Source organism: Lygodium microphyllum, chromosome 21, assembly GCF_053477565.2.
Source record: "Lygodium microphyllum isolate KBCC chromosome 21, Lygodium_microphyllum_v1.1.10, whole genome shotgun sequence".
Taxonomy (NCBI): domain Eukaryota; kingdom Viridiplantae; phylum Streptophyta; class Polypodiopsida; order Schizaeales; family Lygodiaceae; genus Lygodium; species Lygodium microphyllum.
In genome coordinates, this window is record NC_141155.1 from 134,346,617 (window position 1) to 134,359,446 (window position 12,830).

At 42.6% G+C, this 12,830-nt stretch overlaps 1 protein-coding gene across 5 annotated transcripts; it reads right to left on the reverse strand.

Moving 5' to 3' along the window:
• Positions 1-3,056: 3,056 nt before the first annotated feature.
• On the reverse strand, positions 3,057-8,909 carry LOC148018595 (pentatricopeptide repeat-containing protein At2g13600-like). 5 transcript variants are annotated; one of them, XR_015687684.1, is made up of 3 exons: positions 8,630-8,909; positions 5,230-8,549; positions 3,057-5,057 (listed from the first exon to the last, which is right to left on the reverse strand). XR_015687684.1 is itself a non-coding variant. In XM_087661695.1 (2 exons), exons 1-2 carry the CDS (start codon positions 8,717-8,719, stop codon positions 6,801-6,803), a joined length of 1,839 nt encoding a protein of 612 aa, XP_087517821.1. In that variant the 5' UTR covers positions 8,720-8,909; the 3' UTR covers positions 3,057-6,800. The 5 variants fall into 5 exon arrangements, 1 of the variants encoding a protein (XP_087517821.1); XR_015687685.1 differs by having other exon boundaries at positions 3,057-4,826; positions 4,900-8,549; XR_015687683.1 differs by having other exon boundaries at positions 3,057-3,957; positions 4,076-8,549.
• Between the last annotated feature and the right edge of the window lie 3,921 nt (positions 8,910-12,830).

Genomic DNA, 12,830 nt, shown 5'->3' on the forward strand with positions numbered 1-12,830 from the left:
AGCCAAATTTTGAAACAGACACAAGAAAAACATGAGCTGCTATTGTGGAATCTGTTAGTCATCCTAAGGATAAGGAGTAAATAGAGACATACAAGGTGCCCAATGAAGCCAAGGAACACATGCAAAGAGTCTATAAGGGCCGAGGAGATGTGGGAGATGAAATCTTACCTCGAAGGGAAGAAGCCATGACTAGCATTGAAGCTCCAAGCTCTAGGTCTTCAATCCGGACTGAAGTAATGTTGGGCCAAGCTCCACAATCAAGCTCTGATCCAAAGCTTTGATACCAGTTAAAGGGATGCAAAGGCAGTAAAGAAGAAGAAGAAGATGCGGGAGAGAAGAGAGCACACAATGTAGGTGCTATCAAGAATGATATATGACAGACTTATTGCACTATCTCATATATATGAATAAAAAATATCGGCAGTCACTATACACGAACAGGCCCAAGGGCCTTTTACCCCAACATTGCATACATACAATTTCATCATGCTAGACAGAGTGAACAAAGAGAGGAGAGAGAGAAAGAGACAGTGAAACGCAGAAAATCTGCAGTGAAGAATGATGTATAAGGATGCAGAATTATACATGGATATAGAGAAAATATATGCATATCTCCACCATGAGGACCTCGATCTCCGTCAGCCCCGAGTGCAATCTCCGTCATCAATAGACTGAAAATTGTCAGATACAAGTGTACAAGACTATTGGAAACTCGACCTTATAAAGGCTAAAAAGAATGCCCGAAATAATCATATCGGCTGCATTTAATGCAACCAACTACACCAGCCAAAAGACCTACATCAAAACATCGATTAATCCGTGTGTTGAGGAGCCAAATCAATGATCCAATCAGCTAACGGTAGCGGGTAGCATCCGTAGAAGGAAAAGCTGCGTGTAAAGTGACCTTCTAATTCGGATCCATAGAAGTAGAAATTGACTGACCATCCTCCATCTCAAAAGTCACCAAAAGCTCTTATATATATCTCTGTTGAGAGATGAAAATCCCCCTCTGAGAATGATAAAAAGAAATGGAGAAGTCCTAAATCCGTCATCTCGAACTTCTGATGTAGGGCTGCCTTTATCTCTTCAACCTTTTGGGCATGATCACCTATAATAATCAAGTTATCAACATACAAAACAAACAACACACGGCCATCCTCGAAAGTGTGCACATAAAGCTGCAGATCGGCCCTAGGGCGCCAATATCCCAACTTGGCCTAGAGAAACGAATCAATTTTCTCATTCCAAGCACACGGAGCCTGCTTCAAGCCATACAAGGCCTTCTTCAACCTATAAACCTTCCTATCTGAGGAACCAAATCTAGGAAGCTGCTCTACATAGATCTCCTCCTTCAAATCACCATTCAAAAAGGTTGACTTCACATCCAACTGAAAAACATGCAATCTCCTATGACTAGCCACGCCAAGAATAGCACAAATAGTCGCCGTGCGAGCTATAGGGACAAAAGTATCATGGAAGTCAACACTTGGGCGCTGTGCAAAACCTTTAGCAATAAGGTGAGCCTTATGCTTGTCCAAAGAGCCATCACTATGATACTTAGTCTTGAAGACCCATTTGACACCAATCACCTTTTTATGAGAGGGACAAGGCATAAGAAACCAAGTGTCATTCCGCTCAATAGCCTCCAACTGGACTTCCATCGTCTTTCGCCAATGATCAAACTGTAAAGTCTCCTTCACTGATATAAGCTCTCTATCCTGCAGAACACGGGACATCAAACAGTAGTTACAGCAAACAAGCTCCGTAGAATGTGCCCAGTGCCTCCATGACCTCCGTGGTCCATCCTACGGTTCCCACTCCCCAGGGACTCCCTCAATTCCTAAATCTCGAAGCGTGTCACAAGCCCAACGAGGAGACCGGATCTCTCCTCGTCACTCTCCATCTACTGAAGACTCAGGTACATCCACCAACAAAATCTCCACTAGGGTGGCTGATGGGAGAAAAGACTCGGAATCTGAAGAATCTCCATCAAGAGACTCTTGCTCCAAAGAACTGTCTCGGGAGCCCAACTCTCCCATGGATCTCCAAGTACGAGGTGTTCCTCACCCCCCTCTGTGGCAGGAACTTCCACGAACCACACATCTCGGTTCATATAGACATCCCGCTTCACAAGTTCATACAAGCGATAACCTTGGGATTGGGAGCTCTAGCCAACAAATACCTGTTGTTGAGAAGCCGCCTCAAATTTGTCACGCTGCGTCTTCGAGATGTGCACATAGGTGTCACACCCAAAGATCCTGAAATAAGAGACATCAAGCTTAGTCCCAAAGTGAACCTTAAAATGTGACATCCTGTCAACGACCGAAGTAGGGGATCGATTTAGGATGTGGGTTGTCGTAGCCATTGCCTCAACCCACAAAAATTGAGGTGTCTGTCAGTGCTCCATCATGGTGCGTGCCATCTTGATCACACTTCGGTTCTTCCGCTCCAAAATGCCACTCTCTTGAGAAGTAATGGCATTAGCAAACTCTAGTGAATGCCTCTATCTACACAAAAACGAGTATCCTCATTAGAAACAAATTCACCACCCTTGTTCGATCACAAGGTCTTCAATCCCCGCCCCGATCAATTCTCCTCAAAGAGAAGCCAATCCTTTAAGTGGAAAAAAGCCTCCGACTTCTGCGCCAAAAAGTAGGTCCACATCATCCTGCTATAGTCATCTATGATCAACGTGAAGTACGAGCTCCCCTTCAAGGACTCATTCCTTATCGAGCCACAAAGATCCATAGATACAAGCTCCATAGGTGATGTAGACTACCTCGAAGCTTTGTTGGGAATCGCATCCCTATGTTGCTTTCCACAAATGCAAGAGACGCATGGCTGCTGGCTCACCACTATCTAGCAAACCTCGAACAAGCGATCCTCGCGACGCCTTACAAAAATACTCATAATTCAGGTAGCTAACCGGAGCATGCCATAGATCGGACTGTGTCTGAGAGGTAAAAAGAAAATAGGTAAGAGCGAAAGAAGACTCCAATTTATAGATGCCATTCTCCTCATATCCCAAAAAGAGAACCTTCATCAATCCACGATCAAAAACTCAAACATCACTGTCAAATTCCACCAAGAGACCAAGAGAACAGATCTTATGTACCGAAAGCAAATGATACCCTAAACCTGACACATGCAACACCTCAGAAGTGTGGATACCACCACGTCTATCTGAAATCAGTTGTATCTCACCCCGTGCAACAATAGACACAAAAGAGTCCACATGAAGATTACAAATGGGCAACACCAACTGTCGAAGGAGCCGTGTGCCGTGAGGCACCACTATCCACGATCCACTCTAAAGCCTGGGGAGCTGTCATCGCAGCATCAAAAGTCTTTGGTGAAGTGTCCTCAATGACCACATGTAGAAAAGTAGCTGATGACGCAACTACCTCTCCAAAATCCTTCGTATCCTTCTTAGTGTCCTTGTTCTTATTGGGACAGTCCTTCCACTGGCCGATCTTACCAGAAATATGGCATGTCAATTCTTTCTCTCTGTCCTTCGATTTGTTGTCCTCCTTTTGATCCTTGCCATTTTTCTGAGAGGCTTGACCAATCAATCCCTCCGGTTTGAAAGCATTATGTCCCTTCAACTGTCCTCTTGGTCCAAGACCATAGGAACTAACTCTTCCGGATGAAGAGTCAACTCTCGCCCTGAAGCGATAAGAGTAAAATAAAAAGGACTGAATCGTGGCGACAAATGGGACAATAAGGTGATTGCCATGTCTTCAGAGGAAATGGGCTTCCCCGCATTTTGAACCTGCATCTGAAGCTGCCTAAGCTTGTCGATGTGTTCCCAAAGCGAAGAAGTCTTAATCACGGAGAAGGTACGCATCTACACCTCCAAAGAAACCCTCTTCATAAGGGTCATCCAGTTGTACATCTGGTCAAGCTTCAGCCATATCTCCCGAGCCACCATCAAGTGCTCTATATAGGCTATCATAGCTGTTGTATAAGACAGAAAAAGAAAAGAACGAATCCTGGCATTCAACTTGTCCCAATGAGACTCAACCTTGGTTAACTCCGCACAAGCATGTAAAGAGAGTTTGGACTCATCTCTCACCAAGGGCCAGTTGATCTCCTCCATCATAAGCTTCGCCAAATCGTAAGACTCCAATATGGCCAACATCATCACACGCCAGATGAGGTAATTGTTGCCATCAAGCTTTTGATCTAATGAAAGAGCCGGTAAGACAGGCACCTTCCGGTCCATGATCGCCTAGAATTCCACGTCAATCTCTATAGACATCTTCACCTACAATGCCTGCACAAACACAAAAGAGAATCCCTCTAATTGTGAGAACCCCGCCCTCTAGGGCTCTTTTCTTTGCTTCCTGAACCTTCTTCAGTCGCTCACCAAAGGCGATGAAAAGGTAAAATCTACACTTAAAGGCCAAAAATGCAGCCTTCTTCCTTCTCTAACAACAGAAAAACAACAACTTCAGTAAATCTTCTCTTTTCTCGCATGCCCACCCTCGCCTCAGCCTTGTTTTGATGCGCAGCCCACCTGCTCCCACTTGAACGCTGAAAACACAACCTTGTGTCACACTGAAAACTCCTCTTTAGATAGGTCCCAGTCCTTCAATGCTCTAATACCATGTTAGAGTGTAGCAATGCAGAAGTGAATGACCATGACAAAGAGTGAACAAAGAGAGAAAGAGACAGTGAAACACAAAAAATCTGCAGTGAGGAATGTTGTATAAGGATGCAGAATTATACACCGGTGCAGAGAAAATATCTGCATATGTCTCCACCACGAGGATCTTGATCTCCATCAGCCTCAAGTGCAGTCTCCGTCACCAGCAGGCTGAAACCTGTCAGATACAAGTGTACAAGACTGCTGGAAACTCAGTATTATAAAGGCTGAAAAGAATGCCTGAAAAATACCTGAAATAATCAGGTTGGCTGCATTTAATGCAGCCAACTGCAGTCGGACAGTCCAACTGCTGCCACATGGCACTGCTGACGTGGCAAGAGATGACTCTCAACACCATCACCATTCATTTTGTGTCCCAGATAGCTGATGCACAATGTATTCAAGTATACTGCAAATTGAGGACAGCAAAAGAGAGGTAAATCATATTTAACATGTAATGTATACATTCTGCACTATACATAAACCCCCCCAACAGATTTAGACAGACCACTGAAATACGGCTCCAAAACTGAATGCACCACATTTAGGGAGAAGTAAAACACTCTTTGCACAAGCAGTACCTGGGTCCATGAGAACGTTTACCCTTTCAAACATATAGGATGTGATAATCTGCGTTGACTGCCTCTATGTATTTCACATAGATGTGCATAGAAGACTGTCAATAATCCTTGTGATGCACTAGAAGCACAGGTTTCCTTGTGATATTGGATAAGCTTTGTCAACGTTGCAAACTTTGTGAATATCCTGCCTGAAGCATATCATTAAGCGAAACCCTATAAACCTCCATACTTGTTTTCTGCTATATCACTCTGCAGTTCATCCCTGCATCATTTTTCACTCCACCAGGCTTCCAACCTTGGTCGGCATGCTCTTCCATGCCATGTTGCATTATTGTCACTTGCACAAACATAAGCTGCCATGTTGCATTATTGTCACTTGCACACACAAAGCAGCATAGACCAGAAAATGATAAGGAGATGACATCTTCTTAAGCATGCTTATCACCTTGTCAAAGTGCCCTGCGCATCCAAAAAGGTCAACCGTGCAAGTGTAATGCTCTGAAACTAAAATAACTGCATTAGCTAAGCTGATACTTCCAAAATACTTCTGGGCAGCCTCATTCAGTATATCCGAGTGATGGTGTGAATGCATTTGTAAGAAGCAATTGATTGCTTCTTCACCAGACCTATGTTTGGCCTATCTAGCAATCAATGCATTTCAAGGCACTACATTCAAATCTGGAAGCTCGACAACTCGACAACAGCACCTGCTTTACTTTGGGAAGTGCACCACACTCTGCATACACATCTACTAAAGCTCATCATAAGCACCTGCTTTACTTTGGTAAGTGCACTGCACTCTACATTTGAATCTAGAAGCTCATCACAAGCACTTGCTTTACTTTGGCAAGTGCACCACACTCTGCATGCACACCCACTAAAGCAGTTTCAAGGGTGAGCAATGATTGCTTCCAGCAATCCATCTCACAATCTTGCTTGGTTTGGGTTATCTAGCTTGAGAATATTCTACAGCTTATACTTTGTTGTTTTTCCATGACACTCGGAGTCACATCCTTACAGTTTGCAAACTTCCATATAGAGAGTCGTTGAAAGATCATCTTAGGCTCAGTCCAAGTAACATTGTCGGTATTTCCACTGGTTGTGTAAATCTACATGAGATTATTGGCAAATAGCAGGGCTGTTTGTTTAAACGTGTTTGTAACTGTGGACCTGCATTGAATTCACCTTGTAAAGTAGCCAATGGAGGACATCATTGATCGCATTTTTTTGTTTCTGTTTTTCTATTCCATTTTGAAGAAACATGTGAATCTATGGTGACTCCCATGGTGCCATTTCATATAGAAGTATATAGATGAGACCACAATAAATCCTTGGTATCCCTGAGAAGCACAGCTTCCTTTGCATCATTAGGTGCGCTTTACAACACCCTCTGCAAACACTGGGAATATCCCACCTGTGACATTCTGTAAGCAACACCCTGAAACTTTGCATGCATACACTTGCTAGTGCATGCTTTGTATCCCCAACATAAGTTGAATCATATTTCCTTTTGCATCACATCAAAACTATACCATGACTTCTTCCATGAATTATTTTTCACTTTCTCTGCATCAATTTTTATTCTGCATGCTTTTGCATGCCAATAGTGTATAAATGTCACTCACACAAACATAAGCTGCAGCATCAGGTTTATCTACTTTCACTGCATGCTCAAAGACTAATTTTCCAAGCTTCACATGTCCTGACTTTCGACATGCCCCCAACAGAACAGCCCAGACTGGAATATAATCAGGAGATGGCATCTTCTCAAGCACACCTACTGCCTTCTCCAAGTGCCCTGAACGTCCAAAAAGGTCGACCATGCATGTGTAATGCTCTAAATCTGGTGTAATCCCATATGTTGTCCTGATACTTTCAAAATACTTCTGGGCCTCATCCATTAGACCTGAGTGACTGCAAGCACTAAGCACACAAATAATGGTGACTGCATCTGGACAAAGGGCCTCATGTTGCATTTGTTTGAAGCAGTTGAATGCTTCCTCAGCATTCTCATGTTGGGCATATCCAGCAATTAGTGCATTCCAAGGCACTACATTCCGGTCGAGAAGCTCGTCAAGAACCTGTTTTGCTTTGGAAAGTTCACCACATTTTGCATACATATCCACTAGAGCAGTCACGAGAACAATATTTGCTCCCAGCAAACCCTGTCTGACAAGCTGGTCATGAATTTGTTTGCCTTTGCTAGCTGCCCCTAAAATGGCACAAGCTTTCAAGACACAAAGAAAGGTGACAGCATTTGGATGGAGGCCCTCGCGTTGCATTTGTTTGAAGCAGTTCAGTGCTTCCCCACCATATCCACCTTGGGCATATCCAGCAATCAGCGCATTCCAAGACACTACATCACGAATGGGAAGTTCATCCAGCACCTGATGTGCTTTAGGAAGATCATCGCATTTTGCATACATATCCACCAAAGCAGTGGCAAGCACAATGTCGGTTCCCAATAGCCCCTGCCTGACAATCTGATCATGAATTTGTTTGCCTTTCTGAGCTCTTCCCACTATGGCACAGGCTTTCAAGATGCTAATAAAGGCGACCGCATCTGGGCAAATGCCCTCCCGTTGCATTTGCTCAAAGCAGTTGAGTGCTTTCTCACCATAACCATGTTGGGTATATCCAGCAATCAGTGAAGACCAAGTCACTACATTCCGATCCAGAAGCTCATCAAGCACCTCCTGTGCTCTCGAAAGTTCACCGCATTTTGCATACATATCCACCAGAGCATTTCCAAGCATGATGTTCGTTCCCAGCAATCCTTGTCGGACAATCTGATCGTGGATTTGTTTGCCTTTGGTAGCTGCTCCAACAATGGCACACGCTTTTAGGATGCAGATAAACGTGACTGCATCTGGGCAAAGCCCCTCATGTTGCATTTGTTCAAAGCTGTTGAGTGCTTCGTCACCACATCCATGTTGGGCATATCCAGATATAAGTGCGTTCCAGGTCACGACATCCCGAGCTGGAAGCTCATCAAGCACTTGTTGTGCTTTCAAAAGCACACCACATTTTGCATACATACTGACTAAAGTGTTCGCCAAAGAAAGGCTTGTTCCGAGCAGCCCTCGTCGCAAGATATCAGAATGCAACCGGGTGCCCTTACACAGATCCTTCTGCTTGGCACAGGCCTTGAGCAAGGCCACAATATGCCTCAAACCATCATGTACATCATCTGATTTCAGAAGCCCTTTGTGACCAAGCTCTTCAAGGAGCGAAGGTGGATTATTGTACCACCCATCAATCCACAAGGACTCCTGGCTAGTCTTTGTAAACTTTAAGTGCGGACATCTGAGGCTTGAGGTCTGAAATGCAGGAAGATGGGTCTCTGTTTGTCTCTGTAACGCATAACAAAACCGCAAGCTGAACACGGAAGTGCGTTTACCTTACAGTCCCACCACTGCGAGGGATCGTTAAAGTATTTATCCCAACAGTCGGAGCCGCGCGGCCTGAGACATGCTTCCCGTCCCGCCATGGCGGGGGACGAAACGTCTCTCTTTCTCTCTCTCTCTTTTTCTAAGAGGAGAAATCAAGGAGCACTGGCAGAGCAGCAGAAGAGACTGCCGTATGCCAAGCAACTAAGGCTGGGTTCACACGAGGGCGGCGTACGTTGATGGTTAGGGAATGCACTCCCGGGTGGCTATGCTACAAAAAATACCCCTACCGCTGGCCTGAGAAAGGCAAAAGAGTGTATGTCCTGCCGCCCTTATGTTCACACGACGATGGTGGAAAATTCAAATTTTAAAATTAAGATTTTCCTTTTGATAAAAATATGCTATTTGTTGAAGAATTGTAAACTAAGCTTAATAAGTTGCACAATAACTTTCAAACTACAAATATGGAATCTAATCATGAGATTAATTAAGAAAGAGAGGATACATCAAGTAATAAATACCATCATGGAAAAGTACATAATAAAATACATTTTCTTTTAGTAGGTGGATGATGATGATTCATCCGTTTCTAAAATGTTGACCACTGAAAGGTTGATGTGCTTTCTTCCTTACATACTCTCTATGCATTGACCTTGCAAAATTATTGTGTCAATCCACCCCGAAACCAAAGTCCTCTGGCATAGCTCCACCACCACCTTCATAAGCTCTTTGTGCTCACACTATTGCCTCCTCTCCTTGGATAGGATGAATTGCATGCATCTCAGCCATTGAGTTTGCTACAATTCTTTGATCTTCTTTTATTGAGCTCCCAAGTTGCAAGCTTGCCACAACCTCACATACACATTTCATGTTAAAAGAGTCACCATGGCATATGCAAATATTGTGTAATACAAGAAAAGCAACCACAAGATGTGGCACATGATGTAGATCCATGTCACATCTCTTTAATAGTATTTGAAACCTTGCCTTTAGAAGGCCAAAAGCTTACTCAAGATGCATTCTTGTGCTAGATTGTACGAAGTTCCAATGACATTGCATATGTGATAAGCCTTCTTTGCATCCTTTGAAGGGAACTAACATATATGATCAAGTTGGGTAAGTGCAATCTCCTACCAAACATAGTTACCCAACTCACCTTAGACACATCTTTGACCTAGCTCACTTCTAGTGAAGTTCAAAGAGCCAGGGATTGGCCCAACCGATCCTACATCATAGTTCGATACATAAAAGTCTCCTACAATTGTTAATTGTAAGGGGATTCAATGGAACCCTTTGCGATTCAAGTAATCCTCATGGTACTCCTTTGGGGCAATGGTAGGAATATGTGAGCCATCAATGGCTCCTACGACATAGGGAATACCTCTCAAGACCTCAAAGTCCCTAGCTAACTTACTGAATTGAGCAAGAGAAGGCCCACTTTATATATGCATCCCTTAATCCTGATGTGAAGATGGCCTTACAAAAGTCAAGGGCCATGCCACAAGCTATGCTCTTAACACATCCATGCAAATTTGTTAAGTCCTCCAATGTTGTGCTAAATGCCAATCTATAAAGAGCCAGGTAGACATGTGTACTAAGTTTTCTTTTCCATTTGTGGAGCAAGCTTGCCACATACGTAATGTAAGGTTTCTCTATCAATGCAAAGATGTCACTTGAATATACTTGCCGAGTAAGAACCTAGCAAGTAATGTTCTATGGACATGGATAAGCCCAAGCCTTTCACTGCTTATGACCCTCCATATGGCTTATTCTATTTTTAGTGTTCACTGAATTTTCCATGCACTAAAGTAGATGCAACCACATTTGCAATGAAGCCTTATCAATGTGTACGTGGCTCGGCTTAAGAAGCTACATGATTGCCAAGGAGCACGACCATGCACAAAACAAGGCCATCCTCTTGGAGATTGCCATTACAACCTACATGCACATGGCTATGTTGGTGAACATCATTATCCACTTATCTTAGCATTTTAAAATCACAAATATTGTAACAAATACACAAGTTACTTTGATATACCACTTTGATAATATAGATTACTTTTAATTGCAAAATTTGAATATCACACTTTGATAGTATAAATTACTTTGATAGCACATCTTAACAACATAAATTACTTTGATTGTATAGTTCAACACATATTTTCAAATAACAAATCTTTAAAATCTTTTAGCTTGATCAAAGAACCCAGCTATGGTAGCCTAAAATTATGCAAGAACATCCAAGGGCCTAGTTTCAATGGTCTCTTGTTGAAGTGAGGCATCTTTTAGATGGTTAAGAAGTGCTCAGGACATGTTAGCCAAAGAATTCTCAAAATTGGGAGTGCTATGCTATGATGAAGAAGATGGTTGTTGAACTTTACTTTGATCGACTTAGGACTCTCCCTCGACTATTACTTCCCCCCCTAAAGCATTCATGACATGGTTAGAGGTAGTAGATGTTCCATGGGAGTCACAATTGACAGATGCCCTATTGTGGTAGTACTCGACGTCAACCACATCATACCACTTGCAATGTGATTCCTATCATTTCTAGCTATTAAATTATGAGCTTTATCTATCCTATCTTGCCCTAATATTGCAATCCATTTTTTTCAACATGCTTTAGCATCTTTATCAAAATCATGGTAAGTAGAGGCCAACTTATCTACTACTTTTGCCCAAAGGTCTACCCCATGTTTTTAAGGATTTGCAAGTTCTCCATTCATGTCATTATGGACATGAATAAGTTGGTCCACCACCCCTCGTCCACCCACAAGTCTTTCCACTTTTCTTTTCCTTTATTATCATTATTGTTGTCATCAACAAGATCCACTACACTCTTCTCCTTTGGCACACATGGCTTCTTGGATGAAGTACATTTTTGCACTTCATTATCAAGCTCCAATGACTTTTTCTTTGAAGTTTTAGCATGAGGTTTGGGGGGTTGAGAAGCCATAGGATTGGGACTAGGGCCATTCTCCATGGTGTGTGAAGTAGATGGAGGTGCTTGAGGAGAGCATTAGGACTAGGGCTATTCTCCATGGTGTGTGAAGTAGATGGAGATGCTTGAGGAGAAGAGCTCAGTGGTTTGAGACCCAAGTTTTGAGGGATCTTTTAAAGAAGAAGGGGAAGGCAAGTGAGGGAAATGTTAACATGTCAATGAAGCCTAGTGCGCAAATCGGATGTTGTATGCATACGTAGCAAGCGTCGGAAGGTCCCCAAGAACAAAGAACTCTACTTTAAGCTCAAAATTCAGGAGAATAGACTTGCACGACATGAGGCAAAAAGACCAATCGGGTACAATCTCCCCCATGCCTTGTGTGAGCGCTCCACAAAGAATATATTTATTAATCTATTCATCTCAAAGCTAAAAAATAACCCAATTTTACAATTAGCATGCTTTAGCTTTTTGTGTTTGCTTTTGTCCAAATAAAGAATAAAGCAGTTGGGCGCCCCAAAAGTCGAACAGTGCCCAAATACAATGCCCAATAATGAATATTTAAACCATGCACCCATGCGCATACAAAATAATAGATATATGTCAAGCACTTCAATAAATAAGCACGCCTAAATAAATATTAGCGCCACGCCTTTAATGATAAGACGCGTGCCCATCAAAAATGATAATTTCTTCTTAAATACATGCTATCGCCCAGTGCTTCCCAACGCCACCGCCACCTGCTCTACAAATCACTTGAAGCATTCACAATTATTAGAAAATAATAAAATTAAACCAACAAAAGTGAATACCTAGCTGTCTTCAGCTACAAAATAAATAAATAGGTTGAAATTTTATCCTAAGCTTAATTTAATACGAGTGCGCACTCTAATTTCATAAACATCTATTAATTTAAATATGTATTTTGCAGAATCACCCGCTATGGAATCACCCACTTGATCATTAAATTAACATGACGCCCAAAAAGGACAGGCATCCCCGTTAACTTTTCACATAAGGAATCCACCTTGTATACAAGCCTCAACAAATAAATATAGTTTTACAGAATCCACCACAAAACCTCACGGAATCCACCGTGAAATATGCCTCCTGGCATCATACCCCCCGGGGTGGGATAGCAATTATCCTCAATTGCTATTAGCTCAATGTGGAGCGAGCAGTGAGGGGCAAGCACTTAGGTCACAAGTGTGCATCGATTGAGCCTCTTCAACAGGATGATTTTTAAACTTTACCAAATATCTAGAATATCTATA